The 24531-nt window shown below is 40.3% G+C and overlaps 3 protein-coding genes across 4 annotated transcripts in view; all 3 read left to right on the top strand.

Moving 5' to 3' along the window:
* LOC113024199 (uncharacterized) overlaps positions 1-9176 on the top strand; it is a 37656-nt gene extending 28480 nt beyond the window's left edge. The window contains exon 5 of one of the 2 annotated variants that reach the window (XM_026171072.1): positions 5061-9176. In XM_026171072.1, the coding sequence (XP_026026857.1) occupies positions 5061-5141 (81 nt within the window). In that variant the 3' untranslated portion in view covers positions 5142-9176. The remainder of the gene's footprint in view (positions 1-5060) is intronic. The other variant, XM_026171071.1, reaches the window with a different exon arrangement.
* Positions 1-24531, top strand: part of LOC113024198 (MAP/microtubule affinity-regulating kinase 4-like) — a 597794-nt gene that overhangs the window by 340058 nt on the left and 233205 nt on the right. The window lies entirely within an intron of this gene.
* Positions 13968-24531, top strand: part of dlc1 (DLC1 Rho GTPase activating protein) — a 51750-nt gene continuing 41186 nt past the window's right edge. The window contains exon 1 of the mRNA XM_026171057.1: positions 13968-15428. Within this exon, the coding sequence (XP_026026842.1) occupies positions 15311-15428 (118 nt within the window). The 5' untranslated portion in view covers positions 13968-15310. The remainder of the gene's footprint in view (positions 15429-24531) is intronic.

Here is a 24531-nt window from a genome sequence, read left to right as displayed (position 1 = left end):
TGCCAAATCAAACCTGCGGGATTCATCCGTTGTAGCGACCCCTGGTGAATAGGACCTCCCATATTTCCATTATACAAGGATGGTCCAGCAGAGGTAACATGCATGTAACTCTGCTCCAGCTCGCAAAGCTCTGTTGTCAGATGGAGAGAGTGTACAAAGTAAGTGCTACAACCGGCCTTGGGCCATGTTTGCTTGTGCTGTTGTTGGTCAGTCAGTTGCAGAAATGACTGACCAACAACTCCACACTGGGGAACTTCACTTGTTACACCAGCACAAAGGACAGGAAGAAAGAGTGAAGGGTGAAGTTCTAACATTACAAAAAGCTGAGGTGAAAACAAGTGTTAAAAGCAATGAAAAGTGTCCACTGCATCTTTCTCTGCTCTCATGCTATATTTGTTTAATCTTTGGAGTTTTTTACTCAGTTCTCCTGTTCCCAGTGAACTCCACTATTGCTTCCTCCTACTACAAGAACAAATTCTGTTGTGTTTTCATCATGTTTCCAGAATTTTGATATCAAAGGGTGTCACAAGCATCTGTTCTGGGGACATATACTACAAATAGTTAGATAAATATTTTAAAAATATATACCTGATTCCTGCTTGCCAGGAGCACTTAACAAACATTAGAATAACTGAACAGCTTTTAGAGTAAGGCAGTAATATTAAGTGTCAAAGTTCTCCATACTATTCCAATCAAAATATCCAAAATGTTTAGTAAAGTAAATACATACATAAATACAAAAAAAGTTTCATACCTGGATTTTTGAAATGTATTCACTAAAAGTGATTTGTTGGAGAAAAAAAACCCAAACCAAGACAAAAACAATTTCACCGGCCTGCTGCTTAGAGTAATGACCCTAATTAACAACCCTACAGTGTGTAATCATGCAGGCACGCATGCTTGCAGGCCACTACATACTCATGTGAGGCAGACGCATACCGTACCCCTTGTGCCCCAACACCAACCACTTCCAGTAAATTAGTGGCAGTAAATGAGGCAGCTGATGCCTGTGTGCTGTGCAGCCTGCAGCTCCCCAGTGGACACTTGACACGGCCTGGGCGACCCCACACTGGGAGAACCTGCACTGTGGCATGCAGAGTGGGGGAGAACAGAAAAGCATTAAGAAAATATGTGAGTGTGGTGCAGTGAAATCACTGGTACTTACGTGTATTCGTTAACATTCTTGTTCTCATAAATATATGAACATATTTCTAAATGTATTCATTATCTGTAATTGCTATCATAAAGTGAAACGCAACAGTACGTGAAAGCTGAGGTTTACACTGTGTGTAAGTGATCTTGTGGGTCACTGAAAGGAACCCGTGGTGTCGTGTTTACACAATAAGATGGGTGCACTGGTGAACTGAAATGTCTTGTTAGACCTAAACAGAGAAGCCACACAGACCTCCCATATTTCCATCCTTCAGAGTTGTAGATGAAAATACAAAACATTAGCCATTCAGATTTTTTTTAAAAAGAACCTTTTTGCTACAATATAAAGGAATAACATGTCTTGTACATGTACAAAATCTGAGTTAATGTGGTGCTGTTTAAATATAAAACGCTGTTTGAGGATATATTTTGGCATTTTGGTAGTATTTCAAATAAAATTGTATATTGTGGCGAAACAAGAATAATAAATACTGTTTCTAACCTATATCCAGCTGATGAAAAGGCAAAAATGGAGCAGGTGGCTTGTGTTATCTTAGCTGAGTCTCATACCATTCATAATGTTTTCCTGTAACAAAACATTGTGGCTGAAAAAGCAGAGCTAATATTACCCGTGTGCAACAGCTGAAACAGCACTGAGTATAAATGTATGTCTGGCATCACCTCACTGCTGATGTTCTGTTTGTTCCGGATAATTTAATGACAGGAGCCTTCAGCTTCTCCCTGGTGTCTTTTTTAGGCTGTTAATTAGCAATAAATTGTGAAGCTGTTTGTCCACAGAGGAAACTTCACCCGTGTTACGTCTGAAAGTGACCGACAAATGATTTACTGCTGTTTCAGCACACATATGATATGTTACACATGTGCAGACATAAACACGTACACATGCATACTCAACAACCATAAACAAATGCATCGCCAGATAAAAATCTAGTTACGATTTTGTGTGGATTTTAGTTTAAACTATGTGTGAGCAGATAATTCACTCGTTGGATTCTAAAAACTGGATTTAGGACCAAGATAATTCATTTATCCAGCGTGAATCAGCAAACACGTTAGCAAAAACAAACTCGTGCATAAGAGCAGCCATTGTGTTCATACTCGCCAGACCGTGTCATACCTGTGGTTATTCAGTCATAAAATACAGGGGCTGCCTCTGAGACTGGAGGAGCAAATCGCCTGTAGCCATATTTTTTGCTCTGTAATGACTAGTCATGTTTCTTTCTTGAATGTGACCGTACTTCAGCCTGATGCCAATGAAATTAAAAGTGATTAATAATCAAAGTAATGCTCCCTTTATGGCAAAATATATTGTGCTCATACTAACAGAGAAAAAAAGAAACATTTACAAGGCCGGGAGTTTGTATTAATCAGATTTGTAAAGTTTAGTGTTGACATCAAATTTCAGGAAACAGTGGAAATTATTTGGTTACTAGCGTAACGCCGGTTCTCTGTAAGCTTATTGCGGTATCTCGTCATCCAAAAATTACATGTGATAAATGATGATAGAGGCATCGTATTGCATTGTAGTGCATTCCAGCTCAATTTCAAAATTCCTAGTCAGAATTTCCAACTGGAACACCCCCTCAAATCAAATTTCCAACTCGAATAGTTAGAGCAGCCCCACCAACACTGACTTAACAAGACATGATGGCACTCGTGAACATATGCAGTAGTAAAACAGTAAAGATTTAAAACTGTACAGCCACTATTGTGTATTTCTAACTCGATAAATAAGCCATACGCAGAGCTCTGACTAGGCTCTTTCCATGATCACGCTGGAGATCTTTTACGTGCAAAAAAGCATCATTGCGCTGTATTTCTTGTGATGCATGAATAGTTCTACCTTGCTAGGAAGTAAAACAACTGACTTTGCTACTAAAACTTGCTCAATTCATGAGTGAAATCACTCACAGCTCTGAAACCCGATCTCTGAGGTAAATGAAATGCAGCATTAGTCCAGAATGTTTGAAATGAAATATGTTTACAAGGTAACGTGTTTCCCAACCTTACGGATGGTACAGAAAGGATAAAACACAAGTTACAAGTTGGTCTTTTAGGGAAACACTAAATATCTTCTTTCTTGAATGGAGTTTTTTCCTTAAGGAAATAGTCACTCTTTAAAGGATCTTCATTTTTTTGAGTCCATTATGGCACATCACCAAAGGACTCCTTATGCCAATCTCTGATGCCAGTATCACTGAGTAAGGACTCTCGGAAGAACAGAATGTGATCATTCTTCAGCCAAAGTGAGTGTGTGGGCAATTGCCTCAACTGTTAACCCAAACTACATGTTTCCAGCCAGCTGTCCTGTGGTATTTGTGCCACAATGTGGGTTTAGGCATTAGTAGGATAGGTCTTTCACTCCAAACTCATTGCATATGGGTGCACCCTTGGCATCACATTTAAATGCAATAGGAAAGTGTTATTTTTCAACATGCGTTTCCTAAACCTGTCCAAGTAGATTTTGGTGTCTAAACCTAAACTAATAAGCGAGTGAAAATGAAACAAATCAGTGAGTGATAAGTGAAACCAAGCTCTCAGACAGGACACAACCTTTGGTCTCTTGGCTGACGTTTTCTAACTTCTGCTGTTTTTTAATCACCTGAAGGTGAAACAAGAATGATTCATTTCTTTTGCTTCCACTCAATGTGATTAATTTGAATTTTGGTGCCATTTGAGGCATTATCGCTCTAAAAGAAGGATGGAATGAAAGAGGTCAAAGTTGTAACAGCATACTTAAACATCATTAAAGCTGTTTAGCTATTTCTGAGGGCAAAATAAACATTGAGTTGTAAACTCATCCTAATACAAATATCATATCGCATATAATATCACAATGTTTAGACTTTATGAAAACAGAATTCTTCTCTGGGCAGTGTGAGAGCATTGTAAGAATGGTCCTGCTTACTTTGTCTGATCTCTTCCAGGGGAGTTTGGATTAAACAGGTCAGGGTGTGGAGATCAGCAAAAGACCCTGAGGTCAAAAGTCAGCACCAAGAAAGACCTTTACATTCCAGCTGAATGCTCCACTCTACGCACGTGCAGACACACATGCACTTTACCACTGAAACGACACACAGACTGTTCTATTTTTACCCAGAAAGGTTGTTGATGCAGCATTATTTTCTAAAACCTGCAACAAATCCAAAAAAGGTCATATTAAGCAACTAGAATAATAAGAATCTACTACAGCTACAAAATGTGTTGTGATTTTATCAGTAATGTGTCTCCAGACGACCTACGTGAGAGCTGAATCAACATTAACTCACAGGAAAGTGTGCTGTGTGAACACTTTTAATGATGTGGTTTTTTCAGAATTCTTTGGTAGGTTTGTTATCTACTGTAACCATTTATTAAAATGTTTACACATCATAAAATTATGCATATTGGGTTTTGGCAACCACATTCCTGGTATCTCAAACCTGGTATGTCATGAAACAATGTGGTGTAATTATACGCTCCATTTAGGCAAGATTCTTAGAAGCATATATGGTTAATACCGAAGATCAACACTTATTTTTATGCAATGACTGGCATGCTTTTCTCTTTAGCCAGATGACCGACACGAACAAGCAGTTCAGCAAATACATACAATTTGCTGAGCTCGTGTTAAAACACTGGTTTATAAAACTGCAGATGCTCCTCAAATAAGAGGGATAACATGTAAAGGAATGAAATAAGTAGCTGCTGAAACACTGGAATAACACAGGATGAATGCTTATTTTAATTACACTCTCTAGGTCAAGGTTTATTTAGGAATGCTTACAAGTGCTAAGAAAAATCAAGCGAGTTTCCTGTGTGAATCACTCCGTGGCATCAAGTATCATGGAAATGCATCATAGCCAAGCTATCGTGACTATAATCTTTTTTTCTCCTCTTTTTCCCAGAGCACCCCCGTTGTTCCTGAGAAAGAAAAAGCTGGTAAGTGCTTGCTGTTTTTTCATTATCATTTGTGCCTGCCTAGATGAGAATCTTATTATAATTTTTTTTTTTTTTACCTTGTTCATTTTTCGGTCACGTAGAAGTTGTGAAAGTTGTCTTCAGTGTGTCTGGTCTGCGCCTAAAGTGGTTTATGTGAGGAGATTCTTGACAATTTGCGATGTACTGAGAGAGAAGGTGGAGTGTTTGACTGAACAAGGACAGACTGTGGTGCTATGAGGCTCTGGATATGAGTGTAGATAAGATCCTAGACTCATCTACGAAACCATCAAGCCTGTCGCCTTTCCGAGATAAGAGCCAGACTGGATGTCGAGTCTGTGCCCAAAACTTTGAACCTTTCCCTCGTTTACCTTTTGCCCTCACTTTCCAGACTCTGTATAAAAAAGAAAAATGGGGGAAAAAAGCAAATATAAATAATGATCTTATATCAAATACATACAGCAGCACACAAGTTTCTCTAAGCAATATTTATCGAATAATTTAGCAATACAAATAATCTATTCTGAATGAATGAATCTGATGAAAAGACTTATTTCTATTGACATGTTATATCATTACATTGCAATTCTCCCAATGGGCCACTTTATTATGAATCGATCTAAAGAAAAAACTCAAATCTGTAGTGAATGCTCCCTCCACTCTCTATCACATAGTGCACAGGAAACTGTGGATGTACAGACCTACTTGCAGACAGACGGCAGGGGAGCAGTGTTCATTAAACCCCCCCCCCCCCCATGTCGTCAGTATGCTGGTAAACAATACCGGAGAGGTGGTTCGACGTAGGAGATGAGGCTTTCATATTGCCCCCTGCTGTCTCAAAGCCTGATGAGAGTCCTCACTCAGGCTTACTCTGTCTGTCCCTTTCTCTCTCTAATTAATACCACTATTGAATGGAAAATGTCCCAAATATGTCCTTGTGTCTGTGTGTGTGTGCATGCTGTGCATATGTGAGTGCTACCTGCATTCTAAGTTAAAGCTTGGGAAAAAAAAGTACTTTGGCAGCTTCAATGGGGTCAAAGTCTGTTCTTCATTTTTCTTAAATTAAATCACTCTGACTCCCTGTAAGCAAGTTATGTAACCTCAATCTTTGCGTCTGTGTGATAGGGCCCGTGGATGTGGATGGAGGGGGAGGATGGGGTTACAATGGGAGGTTTTTTGTTTTGTTTTTTTTTTTGGGGGGGGGGGGGTGCACAAGGCCCAGTGTTCATTGTGGCACTTCAAAGCCCTCTCTGTATCGCCAGCATTTAAGGCCTCTTGGAATGACACATTTCTGACAGTGTTACATCACACGCCATGCCCTGAAGGCTCCTGCTGCACTGCTATGAAAGACAGCTCATTCATGGTTAATTTTACTATGTGTGCAACAACAGAAGCTCACTAGTGATCAACAAGACGTTTCCACAGTCCATGCTCCCTAATGGCACGGTTGATGACCTGCCTGTGGCACTGGATGTACCTTAGCCAGTGTTATGGCTTGGCTGCGCACAAAGACCATGTGTCTGTTGCTCTGCAGAGCTACAGCTCCTGTCCTGCTGGTTATTGCCTGATTTTACAGGGCCTGCAAAGTACCAGTTAACTGTAATAGCAAGAAAAGACACAAGACATACCGCATACCATTGGAGGATAAGGACAGTCATGATGAGGTGAGAGATGCGATGTGTATGTTATGCTGCTGAAACTAAGAATACACTCAGATTTATTCATTTATTTATTCATTACCACAAATGTATTATTACTATAACAAAGAGGCAATTTTTGTTAAACAAAAAAAGCCTCTGTTTATCTTCAGAGGCAACTTTTTCTTGGATAAAAGATAGGAAGCTGACAGACTTGCCTCGTGGAGTAAAAACACAACAAGGAAAACAGCAAAGACAGCCTATATTGGAGGATTTAATATTTTTAATGCTTTCTGCTGTAGGCCTGAACACTTCAAGCACTCCTTTATCTGCTCTTTATTTGAGCAGGTTAAGGTAGCACATAGTTGGTATGGCTGGGTGAGGTTTAACAACTAGGGTTAGCTACTGTGAAGCTTTTCTTACAGTACTATTGGATCATCTGGGAGTAACCTTTATTGCCAATTTATGACTTAGAAATGTCGTAGACATCGCCCTCCATGTCATAACCAGAAACTGAAATGTGAAAGCAGAAAAACATAATTGTTTATTATAGCACTTGGTTAAATCCGTATCCAGTACAGTAATGATAATTATCTTACTGAAAACAAATCTTTTTTACCAATATCCTAAATTATTTGATTATCTATATTTCATAATTTGCAAGCTAAAGAGAAAATAGCTAACAGCTAAATGATGGTGTTTTAATTTTTGAAGACAGAGAAGACAGAGTGTAGCAGATAGAGCACAAAGTAACAAAAAAAGCTAAATTGTTTATGATTCAAACAACAGCTTCTGTTATTTGAACCAGTGACAGTGGTCTTGCCAAAACAAGATAATATGTGCTGCCTACAAAATGAAACGAATCCAGGTTCTTTGCTGAATGGGATCCAGATCCACAATATAACTTGATATCCAAACTAAGTTTGATAATAATAGACACTGTTGAGGGTAATAACACACAAGCTTAAACTGAATGTTCACTGATGTGAAAACTTGCAATGTTGTAAACATGTCAGAAATCCACGTTGCAGATTACTGATAGCAAAGTCGGTCTGTCTTCTGTGTTTTTTTCTTGGCTGTAGTTGAGTTTAGAGGCACCATGATCTGCCTAACTGATCTAAATATAAACCAGTGCAAATATAAAACACAATGATGGGCATCCAACCAATAGCAGGGTCAAATCCCGGCTTTTTACCTGGACCTACATGTCTTGGCTAGCAGTTGGCGATAAGAAGAATAAGGAAACTGGAGGGTTAGATACCCTCAGTGGGATTCTTCATGCTCCAACTGTGAATAACTTGCCTCATCATGTCTGTCTGGCGCTGTTTTTTTTTCCTGTTTCCCTGTTAGTCACTATTCTTTCCAGTTACAGTGATGTTACTGGTATTTACGGCTGATGGTAAGATAATTGTTTATTAGAAGTGACCTGAGCGTTAAATTGTGGGGAACCCAGAATGAATCATTAGAAAATCTCACATCAAAAAAACTCCCTTTTGAAGGCACAGCCGTCTGGTCAAGTGAAAAGATATCAGCGTGTGGATAAAGTCAATAGTTTCTGATCTGTAATGTCAATATGATTCATGTGAAGATTTGAATCTGAAAGAAGCAGCTAAAAAGATGTTTTAACTATATTTAATAGTTTGACTTATACGCCACCAAATCACAACAGCAGTTGCCTCAAAGTGGTCTATTATATTATAAGTAATACACTTTACAATAAGCGAAAAACACCACACCAAGCAGGTGACCCCTGTGAACAAGCACTTGGTGACAGTGGGAAGGAAAAATTCCCTTTTAAGAGGAATACACCTTCAGCAGAACAAGGCTCAATAAATAGACAGAATGCTTATTGTGTAAAAGAGACAGAACTGATCCACTCATCTAATAAAACGGGGGGAAAAAGAAATTTAAGTATATTTTTCTATTTTTTTTCCTTTAGTAGAAGTTCTTAGAAATATGGTGTATCTGTGAGGAATATGTGACAGACTTAGTCATCTGTGCAAACAAGTAAATCAGTCCTCTGAGCACAGATGGTGTCTTAAGGATCACGTTTTCTCTGCAGATCTTGTGACTGATCATTTTGGCTCCAACAGACCACGTTCCCACACAGCGTCCCACTTAATTCAGAGAACATCACAGTTAGCAGAGTTGAACAACTTGCTTTTCTCATTTGCGACAATTGCCTCTTTCCTGCAGCTGCGTGCCCTCTTAACGGCAGCGCTGTCATCTGAGAAAGCGCTCTGACAGATGTAAACAAGCTCTTCGTATTTGGAGCCAAGTCAACAGCAGCTCATGACTGATGTTTGTTTTCTGCTGCTTGTTCCTCTTCTTTAATTGAGTCTGCCTTATCCCACTTTTTGCCCTCCCCACTTCATACCAAGTACAGGAGTCAATGTGTTTGTGCAAGGTCACATTCCTGGCCTCCCCCATCCGTCTCTGATGGCCTAACCCCCCCCCCCCCCCCCAACCAGCCCCTCCTCTCCCCTCCCATTTGACACCCTCTCCTTTACTTCCTGTATGGAGACCTGTAGTGTAACATACTGCAGCTGAGTTGGTTTATATTTCAAACTTTTGAGTCTAAGGTGGAAAGATTTACAACTGCAAATCACAACTGTTCCCTTTGAATGTACATAATCCAGTTTCCTCATGCTTGATGTCAAAGGATATCTGGGATAGTTTGGAATTTTAAAAAAGTTTGGAAGCATTTGATCTTTCACTGTTCTGCTACTTCAGATTTCTGGTTGAATCATATTGTATTACAGTAAGTGTTCCTCCTGTGAATTTTGAGAGCTCTTTCTTTGGGCATCCATCTCCTTTACTGTGAAAAGGAAACCACACATGAAGGGGAATTTACAACAGGAACTCCTCCTGAAACTCCCGAACCTACAACAACAAAAGTCTCCCCTGTTCTATAGAAATAAGCCAGAAGAGGTGAAAGAGGCCTTGCGTCATCAGTCTTATTATAGCTGTTCAACAGCTATTGATTCAGTACCCACAATACATGCAACGTATGTAGAAGAAGAAGACTATCATGGAAGCTGCCGAGTAAATGTTCTACATGGATGGTGAGAAATTTATATTTGTCACTGATTTTTTATTTTAGTTTTTTGGTAATGGGTTTAGGCTTGATCACCATTTATAGAAACTCATGACATTAGGTTAAGGTTGAGGTAATAAGTTCTGTTGTGGTTTAAAAAACACTCTCTGACCTTTCTGGCACTTACCTTCTACCTCCCTGTGTGAAGGGCGGGTAACAGGTGTAATGTGGGTAAAAATTTCCATTTGGCGGGTAATTCTCTGAGGTTGTCCACCACAAAGGTGAGTAAATGGAACAGGGTAACTGCAGAGAGTGTATAGAAGGTCGATAAACATCACATGTTTAACAAAACCATCAAGTTGGTTTCATTCTTGAATACATTTAATAGCAAAGTAGATTTATATGAATTATACAGGTCCTTCTGTTTGTTCATAATTTGTTTCAAATAATGACCATGTCTTTAAGGTTGCATACATAATTATTACCTAAATATCTATGTAAATGTATGTATGTAAATTTGATCTCTGCGATGCTTAGCCAGTGGATTGGCTTGTCTGTCTCTTGGTCAGGAAACCAAAAAGTTAGTTTTAGACATCGGATGTGAGAATATTTTTTGCAAAGGCTTTCATCACATGAAATAAATATTTTTTGGTTTTTGCTTCAAATAAGAAACATGGATAAGTTGGGAGGTAACTAAGTAACCAATTGATGCCATTCTGGATATGTCACTCCCTATTCTCTTTATTATCATTTTCAAAGAGGTGTATATCCTCTTAAATATATTCTTTATCTTAAATAATCCTGGAGGAATTTTCATCCATAGCCAGGAGGTTGTAAATCTCCCCAGTGATGATGGTGTAGCATGCCAATGCTGTCCCGAGGCTAATGAATCAGTCCTGGCTCAGCAGGCTCTGTCACTCCCTGGCTGGTTTATTCCCCTTGTTTGGTTGTCAGGGAGAGAGACTGAGGTTCACTCAGATTCTCACTCAGTCGGTGGATTTTTTTCCTTTATATATCTTAAGATGTCTGGGGTTTTTTTTTCCGTGATTTCGGAAACTTCATTTTTATACCTTGAATTAACTGGTAGCTAGCATGTGAGGGAGTGTATAGTTCTGCATCTACATCATAACCTACGCCATAACTGGAACTCCATTTTAACCCTACGCAGCAAAGTTCTGCGTAACCTGACGAGCACCTCCTGAAAATTGTATCTACACGTCAGGTCAACGCGTAGCACAATGACTAGAATGCCGTGGAAGTTTGCAATGTGGGGACAAAAGAAGTTTCCGGTTACTATGTAAGTTAGGATGTAGGTTTATCACAGAAGTCTAAATCAAGCTTAAGAAATCAAGTGGGTGGTCACATCAAAGGAACTTGCACACAATTACAGTCACACTGTGCCACACACACACACACACAACACATCTTTGGCTTTTCTGCAATGGGCGCATTGTTTTTCATAGACATTTCGATGGAAGACCCTGGCATACTGTTCCTATGCACTGTTTGAAGTCTTCCCAAAGCACAACACCCCTGTCTCCATATCTGGGTCAGTATGTTGGCATGTAACCCTCTCCAGACTGTATTCTGTGGATTCTGGTATTCGTGCACACTCCTGGCAGGCTGTACACTTGTTTGACAAAGGAGGCATTTGGCAGTGCTTTCCTTCCTGAGGTGTGAGACTTGCATTGTTTTCTGCTTCAGCATATTTACCCTCATATCCAGGTTACAGTCTGCGTATTGCCCCCTATCACAGGTATACTGGAGACAGAGAGGGAAAGTCCACCAATATGTTGTGATACACACACACTGACCCAGAGGGTTTCTGTTTGTGTCCTGGTGTACGCACACAAGCGCACTCGCCTGAAAACAACAACTCATGTCATGTGAGTCAAACCAGTGTGTGAAGGAGGAACGGAAACTCTGATACTTCCATAGTTTCCTTTTCTTTATCACGCCCTAATCCTTATTTATTAGGTTGTCCAGGACATCAGTCCACAGTTGTGGGAGCATGAACTAAAAGGTTGTGAAAAGGTTAAGATGCAACAATCCAACGTTATGAGTCTCAGCAAACCCCGGGAGACCATAAAGTCAACTGGCCGTGATGAGCACAATGCTATCTTGAAACTGCAATTAGCCTAAGCATTACCTTCACTTGCTGGAGCAATCAGCATGGCTGATCTTTCTCAAGTGTGAGCTTAGTGTGAAATGTAACAAAATGCAGTTTAGCAGAACACAAATAGTCACACACACACACACACACACACGAGTATGAGACTGTTGGGTCTAAAAGACGATAGAGTGTTTTTAAGTTCAGTAAACTGTGAGATATTAACTTTTTTTCTGGTTGGATGATTATTTGGGGGCAGCATAACAAACTGAATGCAAATGAAATTATTATCACCTTATAATATATTTTTCTGCAGTCTTCTTTCTGGTCAAACAATCACTGTTTGTCTTGTCTTTTCATTATCTTCTGAAGAAAATATGTTGCGCTTTAGCTGCTAAATTCTCCATTGCAATCACTAGCTTGTTGCTTGCCTTTGTACTGAAAATAATGTCCTGTTGTAGCTGGAAAACACAGTTATCTCACTAAATACTGACTTATGAGTCATTCAAGCACAACTTTGACTCAGGTATGACATATGACACAAGAACTGGACTGAAAACCAGTGGCAACAGTTTTTATGTAGTGATACATCCAAGTCTTTGAAACAAATCTTTATCACAACAACAGGTGAGGTCAGGAGAGAGGTACAACAGAGCCTCTGCAGCCATCTGTAAAACGTGGCGAAGCCTGTCGTAGTTTGGAGCTGCATTTTAGCCAATGTTTGTCACAGTACGGCTGTGTGCAGGCAAAAGTAGGACCCAAACGCAAACTCACAGAGACAAAAGGTAAACTCAAAAAACACAGCTTTATTGCTGGCGTGGAGTGGGACACGAAAAACAATACAAAATAAACTAAACTGGAAAAACTAAAGCACAAGGAGCCACAGGGAAAAATCACACAGCTATGATGGAGGACGCAACACTGACAAAGAGAAACATGGGGCTTAAATACACTGAGGGATAACGAGGGGGAATGAGCCACAGGAGGAGAGCACAGCTGAGAGTAATTAAGCAGGACGAGGCAAGGGAAGCAAAACTAGAAACATTAACATAGAACAGACTGTGAAAGTAAAACAGGAAACACACTGACGGAACTCAAGACATGTGAACTTAACAGACTGGGGGAGACAGAACATAGGGATCTGAAACATGGAACAGAAAGGAACAGTAGATCAACATGAACATAACAACGCCACAGGGGAAGAGTAAAACTGAACACGATTAACACAGAAACACCAGACCTCTTCACAATAAAACAGGAAACATAATGAGACGTAGACATGACAACCCAAACTTCACAATGTAAGACACAGACATGAAACACATGAAAAGCAGGGGAGATTTACCATAGTTGGAAACACGAGGGGAAAATAATAAGAACTAGAAACACTTAAGCATGATAACAAATGAACTTAGGAACCTGAAGGGCTTACATAAACTAAAACATCAAAATGAACTAAAACTCAAAACACTGGGTCATAAGACCCAGGATCGTGACAATGTTATTGCAAGTCTTTTTAAAAGTTATGGGATTATGAACACAGAAAACCACATTATGATTTTAATCTATAACACAGTACCATCTGGAAAACATCTGATTGGCAACAGCTCGATTTGTCAGCATGACAATGATCTCAGAAAGAAAGAAATCTGGAGAACTGTTCCTGAAAAGATTACAAGAAAGATAGGTTGAAGAATAAAGGTGGTCATAACAAATACTGCAAGTATTTCCCAGTTTCCTTGCAAGCATGCTAATGGATGCATAGGAGGTCATTTGGGATTTAGTATTTTGCCCAAGGGCAAATAGAGAGTAGAGGAGCCAGGTACCAAACTACTAACCTTCTAATTAGTGAATGACCCTCCACCTTTTGAACCACAGCCCTTAGTTTATTGATTGGTGAATTTACAATTGCAGTTCATGCAAATTGGTGAATCTAAAAGCATTCAATTAAAAAGAAGTTACCATTTCACATACAGGTAACAATATGAGCCTTTTTTAATGTAAAAATAGAGTACTAAGCATTAACATTAAAAACACAGCGTAGCTCTCGTGCAAGTTTGTGTTTTCTTTGTCTTTACAGCATTTTATTAAATTTGCATGAAATATTAAAACCATTTAAAATGTAATAACAAACTTTTATTTGACTGAAAGGCACATTCCTATTTAGATTTTATCTTTCAAAGGCTTAAAGTAGCTTGTGTAGCCCCACCTTTGCAATGTGACACCAAATCAACACCAAAAAATAAAAGAGTACAAAAATCAGTTTAAAGTTTTCGAAATGTTACTACAGCTTCTTTTTTTAAATTCAGCCAATGCTTAAGCTTCCTCGCTGATCTCAGAGAGTTGTACTTGCTAAATAGAAGCCAAATCATGATTATCCGATCAACACCGCGGTGGTACAAGTAGTAACGGATTGTATTATGCTGTTTTTGGCCATTTCAGAAGCTTAAGTTTGGTTATGTAAGAATCAGCAGTGCATGTGTGTTTCTCAATAACTAATAGAATTTACTTGAGCTTGTGTTTATGGACGTGTGTGTTTGTATGTGTTCACTGTATGTTCTCGTCTGTCCATAATATATTTACAGTAAGTCATGCTATGAGTCGGACGGTTTAACACAGGATTGGCTTAGGAAAGTGATTATTGACTGTTGGGAATGACAGAAGTTTTTGTGGTCAAAGCAAGTTAAACTCACTTTTTTTCACTCTTTAATTGCTTCTAACATTTTGTCCTCTCTGAGTGGATCTAGATGTTATCCTGCACCCCTTCATTGCCGTCACTTCCATTTCGTATTATTTCTTTAAGGTGAGGGCAGGTGGAACTTCAGAACAAGCATGCTGGCTTGGAAATACATTATATAACAGGCATTGATGCTCCTTGTGTCTAGACAGGGAAGGGCAGGTGTAAATAGACTGGATGTGAAGGAAGGTGGAACAGTTAAGAGGCAAAAATAGAGAGACATACAGGATAAAATGCAAGTCGTGACTGTGACCCACTCATTTATTCACAGAGAGGGATGAAGCTTCTGTCAGAAAGCACTTACTCACCTTAACACACAGCACTACACACACACACACACATACACACACTCTGGCAGAATAGAATATGAGAGCATTGCAGCACTGGCTGGATGTGTCCCAGCAGTTACCGCACTGATGCCTGCTGCAGCAGACGGGAGTGTACAGTCCAGACTCGAACAGAACAGAAGGAGAAGGAGAAGCAGCCCAATGCAGAAGATAGCTCAAAACCAGGTAGATGCAGAAACTAGTCAGATTACGCTTGGATATTTGAGCACTGATGATAGTGATGTTTAAGCTATTCCAGATAGATATTATCCAATTAACTGACGAGAGGGAAATGCACAAAAGACAACTTAGTCAGGAATAAGTGTGCAGATAGAGTGGGAGTCTGACATTGGTAAGCTTAGGTGGATCACCATGTCTCGCTCCATGAGGCTGCTGCTACTGCAGAGGTCCTTCAGTGACCACATCAGGTCCTCTACCTCCAAAGCCCTAGATATGCTCAGCAAGCCCGCTCGAGAGGCTCGTCTGGCAGGTGAGTGGCAAAAGCATGTTCGTGTTGTTGCTGGTTCAGTGTGCACATCCTTTCTTCTCGTTACTTTCCTCTTAACGGTTTGCATATATGAATGTTTAGATACAAAACATACACGTGTAGTTTATCATCTCTAAGATGATGCGCAACATTATGACAAAAATGCATTGTCATTGTCTCAGAGAGGAGGCAGGATTTATGGCCAGGCTTCTGTAAAGTCAGCTGTATTTCTGACAAACAGATCAATAGAACAACAGCTGACTGGGATTTAATGGATGGGTGGGGTACTGAAGCTCAGAGAAGGAAACAAGCAGTTCGGATTGTTTTGACGGGTTTGTGTCATGTTTAGAGCTTTCTCGTTTTTGGTAGATGTTCGTGAACATGGCTGACGCTTTCTTTTTAAAGAGAGCAGTGTTGCTGTCATACCTACTCTGTCTCTCTAGTGACCAGGTTTGGCCCATGTATAACTAATGAGTTGGTTATGCACACATAGGACTGAGTCCATTAGAATAGACTTCCAGGTCTCTGGTAAGCTTGCTTTTAAATAATACAAATAGTCCCTGATCATATAAAAGCAGCAGCACAGAGAGTGCATTTACAGAGATGCTCTTTAGGAATGCTGGCCCCAGATGGCTGACATCCACTACAAGTTCAGGTCTTTTCAAAGTGCTTTTAAGAAAAAGGTATCTTTATTTAAGGCCACATTATGTCCTTGCGTCATGTTTAAAATCTGTGTTCTTTGCAACTCAGCTCGGTTGTTGGATGTGCCTTTTCAAAGGGGGTCACACAAAATCCCCATCAATCCAGAGGTGAGTGCCCTGTGGACCTAACCTCAGTAGAAGTAAAGAGCACCAGGTAATAAATATCCATCGACAAACACTTCCAGATATGTCTCACACTGCAGCATAGATCACTATCTTACATGAAAGAGAGAAGACTAGAGAAGTAGGCTAAAGAATTATGACAGGATCTAATTACAGCTCTCCTGTTGTGACACTAATTTCTCCCTTTTGTTTTTTCAATACACGTCACTTCCTCAAGATTTAAGCTCAGTTTTAAGGCTTTCAACAGCAAATGTGTATGTAATTAACTTTTGACTGTGCGTGATGTCATTCATGACATTAGTGTGCAGGAACATGTTGTTCTGAACCGAAACATTCATAGTTGTGCCTTAGTGTGTTTGGAACCAAACAGGCTTAACACGTCTTCAGCCCCTTAATGAAGCTTTAATGAAAGTTTTCTATAATCTTTATGTGTGAGTCCAACATTTTCTCTTGCTGTGGGAGATGACAGCATTTCAACAAGACTCTTTTTAGTCCCTTGTAAAATGATTTCTCATCTAAATTGACCTCTAGAGGACAAAAGATGGGTAAGATGATATTTATTTACTTTAACTCATGACAATGACTTGATTTTGGTCTGTAAACCTTGATGACGCATGTGCATTTTCTAACAAACACCGACAGTATGATCCTCAAGGATCTCACTTCTGCACAGTATCACACGTCCTGAAACTCAATAGCCTTGTTGACATTTCCCACCCTTGTCATCCTTACACTTACATCACATATTTAAGTGTGTTTACAGCTGAAAGGAGAAAGATGTACTCAACTGCAGAGTTCATCCACTGACAAAGCCCAGCTTCTAGTCCAGTCTTTGTACACACTGTCTACTGGAGACGTAAGCAAAAAGATCACCGCTTCCTCAAGCTATTTATTCTCAAGACCAACTTAAATCTGCCTACTTTTTCAGTACAGCGTTTCTTTAAGAAGCAATGAATGCAACATTTAGGCCACAGGTATGAAATTTAACCATGAAAGTCAGCAGATAGTAAACCAATGAGGCTGCAGACAAAAGCCATTCGAATGTTTTCTCAGTCAAAGGCGAGAGACGCAGTACACCCGCATGTCGCCAGTCTGACATTCCTTTTTTTTCTTTTTAAATCAAATCTTGCTGAATTTAATTCTTATCAGCCTAACAAAGGTGTCATCTATACATATGCTAACTGTGCACTAAAACAATGCATGTGACCTGAAGTTTCTCTGAAGGCTGTATTTAGACAAAATTCACATTTTGTGTTGAACCTCATTTTTAACATTGTGCCATTTCTGAGATGTAATCATGGATTGCTTATTTCTGCTCTACATTTGCACCATGTTTGGACAGCTACCATAGAGGTCTAACTACTTTATCTCTACTGTAATGCTCATAGGGTAATACTGTTGCATAAGAACCAGATCTTGATCAATAAATCTATTTATGAAGGGAGGCAACAGGTGTATTAAGTTGGTTATTTTAGAGCATTTCAGCAATTTCTTTAATATTACTACAAGACTAAGGCACTGTTATTCACAGCAACCTCTTAAATCGGTTGCCGTGTTGAAATTAGCTTAACTTTTATCTATATCTTCATAAAAGAATTCAACTTGTTGTCCGAGCCTTGACTTTTAAGGTCCCAGTAACCGTATAATATAGTGTAACCTATTCCTAACTTTTTATTTCATATTTGAGTCTATCCAAAAGAGCCACATTTTTCCATGAATATTACATATATGTTTGGGGTTTTTGCATAGTAAATAAGTTATTTGGCGTGACTACAGTGTCCCTTGTTAAGATCTTGCGAACTAGTGAAATTTTAAATGAGTACAGCAGCCGTTATGTGTGTGCAGCTTCACCAGCTTTATTAATTATAAAAAAGCACAGACTGTGTTTGCTTGTGCCGAGTCTTTGTGGAGCCATAATTCAACGCCAAAATGAACAAACCAAAAATAACTGCACTTCCAAATCTGCATTACCGCTCCATCCATTTTGAACTATATAAGTGGGTCCATCTTGTACCAGAAGCACACAGAGACAAAAACCTGCTTTGTGCCACGTGAAGCTGACGAGGTGCTGACACATAACCATCTGGACCAAAGTGGTGTGGGCGTGATGAAGGACTGGGGAAACCAATAACTCTGCAGCACTTGCTAAGAATAATGTTACTTAAAATTTTTCACCACTGCCAAAACAGAGACATCAAGGTCATGACATGTTACTTTGAAAATTATCTGTTAGGAATTAGTGCATTTAAGTGCTAGTGTTTCAATATGGGAGCGTCTTTGTGCCCCTGCTTGTCCATGTGTGATTGTTAAGTGGCAGCCAGGCTTTTGTATGGGTCTGAAGGGTGGGTCAGTGGGGTGCCCATAGACATGTTCCGGTCTGCTCAGACTCTGTCTACTGTTAAACCACACAGATGTTCTGGACCTATTGTGGCTCTACAGGGACCCAACAGAGTCATTTCACGCCTGAAGGACGCCCAAAGAGGAAGTCAGAATGGGTGCACCACTGTGACATCAGCATAGACCTCTTTGAATGAAAACCGACAAGGCAACTGTGTAACAAATTAGCTTCAACAACATACATTCACAGCAAGAATGGAAAATTTAGCGGCTGTTTTAGCTGCAGATAAACAAGACAAAATCACTCTGTGTGTTTTCTCGACAAAGTCCATTTTAACTGCTGGGACTGAAAAAGCTTGTATCACACACTACTTTGTTCACCATGTTCACCTTGCTGTTGCTTTTATGTTGTTATTCTGAACTATTTGTTGGGTTGCAGCTTGTACTTTTTTGTCTTCGCAACACTTGTCTATAGCACGTTTCAAATGGCTAATGGTAGCCGATCAAGAGCAGCGTTCCTGCACCTTCAACTAATGAGTATTCAAGTGTGATTGGCAGACTGTTGTCCACTGGTTTATTTAGCCATGTGCTGTAACCTGGCACTGATAGCCAGTTATTTGATCAGTCATGAGAAAATAATGACATCCCACGGCTGTTTACACCTTTAGCACATCTCCGTTGTCTTCTCACGTCAGTGATGCGTTCATTGTGCGTGTAAATAGTCGCGTTTTCAGCATCTAGCTAGCTCTACTGAAGATGAGCAAGCATGAATGGAGTAAGGTTTTTTTTTAAGTGGCAGGTCATTTCAAGTGCAACTTTTCTAATAGCTCAACAAACCAACCAGTCACACTAATTGTTTCTCTGCAGTTTGTCACAATATGTACATGTGAGCTAAATGTAAGTTTTCTGTATTTCCCGGAGAAAGAAAAGTATGTTTAATGCACAGATTTTATAAACTGGAAAAGAAAAGCTTATGATTACTGTCCCATCTCGTTTTAAAGTTGTTAATTTGATATGGGATCTACATATGATGTGTTACATAGTTATGGTTTTTATACTAAGTATAAGTATACTCATTTTCTGTTACTCAAATTTGCAATGAAAATGTACTAGACGGTTTTGTGCAGGTTGTCATATCTCATCTTGGCCAGTCAGAAGCCTACAGACAATCAAGGAGTTCACAGTCTGACATCAACAAAGGAGGTTAAGTTGCACAGCTTTGACAGTTTCTAAAAAATTGTCAAGGAACTTTTCAGAAGCTCCATTTTCAGTGATCTGAAAAGCCATTTACGAGAGGACAAAAGACAAAAACACCCAGAAAAGCTATGTTTACAAGTATACCTGTGTAGGTGTGTTCAGCTTGTATTAAGGCTTATGACTTTGCTTTGTGAGGGGTGTGGCCTCTTTGAGGTGTTTTCCAACCAGTCTCAGCTTCTAGGCTTCACTTCACCTGGTTGACATCACTGAACTGGATCACTTGACCCTGTTTGTGAATATGATCACTTGATTCCAAAAGAAAGGCAAATGCTGAGCCTAATCTTAAGGCTTTAAAATAGAAGTCAACAGACCAATGGCTGACATCACAGCTGCGTGCATCTTTTAGGGTTTCGAGCCTGGCTACAACTCTAATAGAGGTCCTTGTTTCTAAAGTTGACCTTTTCTACTCCCATCTTGATGTCAAAGTGGCTTCAGGACAAAACTCTCCACTAAGGTTTTCTTTGTATCGTTAATTTGCCGCAGCAGATGCTCCTCTGGTGATTTGTCTTGTGGTCGTCCATTCGTGCATTCTGCAGAATGGCTTGTGATGTTCCTTCTGGGCACCCACCAGTTTCAGACGTCACATTTGAGCATTTGCTGTGACATTTAGGTCAAGCTGCTCATTTGTGACTATAAATAGCACGGCTTTATTATTTTATCAAGTGCACTCCGCTGTCTACTTCTCTGCGTGTTTTTCATCCTTCATGAAGATGAAGAAAAGTAGGCCAACACTACTTTCCTTTCCTGTGATCTCAGTGGAAGAGGTTCTATTAAATCCCATGTGTGTCTCTTGAGGGATATGTGCTATGTTTGAACCTCCTGAAAGAGCCATAAAAACAGTTTGTTTTTGTGGGTGTGTAAGTGTGTGAGTAATTGAGGGAATACGCAAAAGCATGCACGGACCCTTTTACCGCGTTAGCGTAAGTATGTTTGCTATATAAGATTACAGTCATTCCTGACTAGACATGACTATGGGACACATGCCAGGGACACACTGTATTTTCCTTCAGCCTCGTAATCAACCTTTTCCCATTGCTGCATGATTTTTGTTTTGTGTAGTAAACACCACACTTTCAGTTCAGTGTGTTTCCCTCATTAAAGGAGAAAGTGAAATGAATTAAATTTGCCGAAAAGTCTGTTTTTCTCCAGCTTCTGTGGGCAGTGGGCTGTAAAAGTTTGAGTTTCCACCTTGGTACTACCAAGTTTTCAAAAAATGTGTTACAAGCTTTCTGTGGATTATAAAATGTAACACCTTTAATGCGTTATGTGTGTCTAAAGCCTTATGCTAGGTCTATGCATTCCAAATATTTTGCCTTTTTTTAAAAAAATGCACCTTGTCTGAGTTTCATGGACGAGGTTTGAGATTGTCGTGCTGTTTTTCATACCATCTACTTTAATGCATATATCACCTCTATCAGAGTTTGACACTTCTTTTTAGCTTGCCTATTGTATGTATACCTAGGATAGGCTCCAGCCACCCCAGACCTTGAATTGTAAAATGGATAGCTGGCTGGCTGCTGGATGGATGGATGGATGGATGGATGGATGGATGGATGGATGGATGGATGCTGGCTGGCTGGCTGGCTGGCTGGCTGGCTGGCTGGATGGATGGATGGATGGATGGATGGATGGATGGATGGATGGCTGGCTGGATGGATGGCTGGCTGGCTGGCTGGATGGATGGATGGCTGCTGGTTGGCTGCTGGATGGATGGATGGATGGCTGGATGGATGGATGGATGGATGGATGGTTTCTGAGGCTGCAAGTGTCTTTCTTCCTTTTATGTCAGCTACTCAGTTTTGGAGTCGCCAAAGTGGATCATCTGCCTCCTCTGTATCCTCTTCTGTTGCACCATCCCTCATTCACTCCCTCACTACATCCATTAACCTCCCCCTCGTATTATTACTTCATATTTACATGTATATGTTTTAATGTAAAATCCCCTGTGCCTTCATGTCAGTAAATCACTTTGTCCTCTCCCAGTTTATTAGGCTTGGCTCAATTGTTGTCACTGATTGTGTCCCATCGTTCTATACGTTAGTGTACTGGGCCCTATTTCAGGAAGCCGGTTTAGTGCAAACTCTGAGTAAGTATACCCTGAGTTAACGAAAACTCTGGGTTTTCGGTTTCACAAAGCGAGTTTAGATTAATTCTGAGTGAGTTACTATGACGACACACTCCGTGAAGCTAACCTGCCCCCTAGCAGGTTTACTTCAACTAACCCTGACCTTCTCCGCCTCTTTGTCAGAAACCTGACTGTAGGAAGTGTCAGACATGGCGTGCCCCTTCCTTGAAGAGCCAGTAGATGTTGAAGCCCAAATTCTCCGCAGAGCTCTCCGCCGGGAGAGAGTGATTAGAGCGCGTTTGGACATTTTATCATTTCCTGATGATTTCCTGTGTGAACGTTACCGTTTTTCAGCACAATCTATAATTTATTTGAATAACATCCTCAGGCCTAATATTGCTCATGTGACACATCACGGACATTCTCTCAGTTCTGTACATATTATTTGTATCGCACTTCGGTTTTTTGCAAACGGGAGCTTTCTGTATAATATTGGTTACGCTGAGCACGTTTCCAAGGCTACCGTCTGTCGGGCAGTCAGGAATGTTACAGTTGCACTGAAACGTCTCCTGCACTCGTTTGTGGTGTTCCCCGGTCATAGACCCACAAGATTTATCAAAGAGGGATGCCACAAAATTGCAGGTAGCAGGATGAACGAAACTTAATTCATGATGTGGTGATACTTGAACTACTACTTAAATTTTACATTTATTCTCACGGTTCCCAGGCGTGATTGGCTGTATAGATGGCACTCACATTCCAATCATTGCTCCTTCAGTAAATGAAGGAGACTATGTGAACAGGAAGTCTTTCCACAGCATCAATGTACAGGTACATAGTTCCCTGTAGCATTTCAAACTAACAAATTATTTCATTATAGTAATGGATGCTAATTTGTGTTCTCTGCACTGTGAAGATCATATGTGATGCTGCCAACATTATCACAAATATGGAAGCCAACTGCTCAGCCTCTGTGAGTGGTGGTGGTGGAGGACCCCCACCTGTTTTTCGGGCCTCCGCTTTTTTTTCTGTTGGCTATAACGGGTCACATTTGAGCATACAGAGTAAGCAAATATGTACTTGTAATGTGCTCAGATAATTTCAATAAGTGCTTACAGAGGGGAAATTAATGTAGCCTCTAACTGCAATTGATTTACATCGGACAAACAGACCAAGCACTATGGCCCATGATACAATTACACCTTACCTGTTTGGACTATATTTTTATATTTCATTTTTACTTGCTGCCAGGAACGTTTGGGGCCTGTTGGGTTGCACCTGCGCTCAAATCACGTCACAAAATAAAATGTATAAAATACAAAATAAAATATAATAAAATAACGTGTTAAATGGGTGGAAATCCCTAGATCAATGTTTAAATTAACACTCACGCATTGACTCTATGTTTTGCCATGCATGCTCCCTTTCTTTTGCAGCTGAGGCTGTGTTACTTTTTTTCCGCAAAATTTGCATGTTATCGGCATATGCTGCCATCAGAATTTCGGCCTCAAGCGCTGTAAAATACATTGACCGCGCCTTCTTTCCCTCCGTCTCCATGGTGACTCACTTAATCTGTGCTCCACTGATCAGGGCTTTATGTATCCTCGTGCGCGCGTTTAACTTGGGGTTAAAGCAACTCCGTGTTGATTGAACTAATTGTTATCAGCCTTTCTGAAACCGAATATTCCGAGTTGGACAGTTCGGGGGTTACTCAACCCTGAGTATCGTTTTTCACTCTGAGTTTTCTAAACCGGCTTCCTGAAATAGGGCCCTGGTAGCCACTTCAGTGTCACTGCTGGTGTGTGAGAGTGAACACTCTTAGTATTATGATTGAATTAGAGGCCATGAACACTGTTCCTGTTCAGTGATTTAAAGCCCACTTGTTTCTCCCCCACAAGGCCGCCTGTTTCGAAGACTTTGGAATGCTTTGCTAAACCCAGTAACTCCAGTAGGCTCAAGCCAAGCTTGTTTACTTTGCTTGTTCTCCCGTGCTCCCTCTCCTTCCTTCAGGCTTTTCTCATTTTCTTTTTTAAAGCCATGAAATTACTCAGTAGCTCTTTTGACTCTCCCATTATGTTTCATTGATCCAGCTATATTGAATCAGTTCTGTCTTTAGTTCTAAAGAGAAAATGTTTGATCATGGGAGCATCTCTTGAGCTTGTGAAATAAAAGTTAGGTCAACCATGCCTTTTATCTTGCACAGCAAGAAGGTCCTGAGTTCAATTTCACCATCAGGCCGGGGTCTTTCTGTGTGGAGTTTGCATGTTCTCCCCGTGTCTGCGTGGGTTCGCTCCAGAGTTATGAGGAGCTGCACCTTCAGTCTGCTGTTTTGTGAGCAGAATCCTAATCACCCTTTTTCTTTGATTTCTGTTTCTCTAGACCTAGCCATGACTCAAGTGGGATGTCTAGCACTTGTCAGCAGGATCACAAGTGGCCCACTCTATGCGTGCTCTTGACTTCTCATGGTCCCATTCACTGCCAGTGCTCTGCTCCTAGAGTCTCCCACACTTCCTCACAGACTCAAATGGCTGGGCACGACTGAGCTGGAACAACAAGCTTTGCCATTTCAAGTATCCTCTGAAATTGTTTGCTGAATAGATGCTTGCAGAGTCGACACTCACAG

The sequence above is a fragment of the Astatotilapia calliptera genome, chromosome 6, assembly GCF_900246225.1.
Source record: "Astatotilapia calliptera chromosome 6, fAstCal1.2, whole genome shotgun sequence".
Lineage (NCBI taxonomy): Eukaryota > Metazoa > Chordata > Actinopteri > Cichliformes > Cichlidae > Astatotilapia > Astatotilapia calliptera.
Note: the sequence above shows the minus strand (reverse complement) of the source record. Positions and strands in the feature narration are given on the sequence as shown.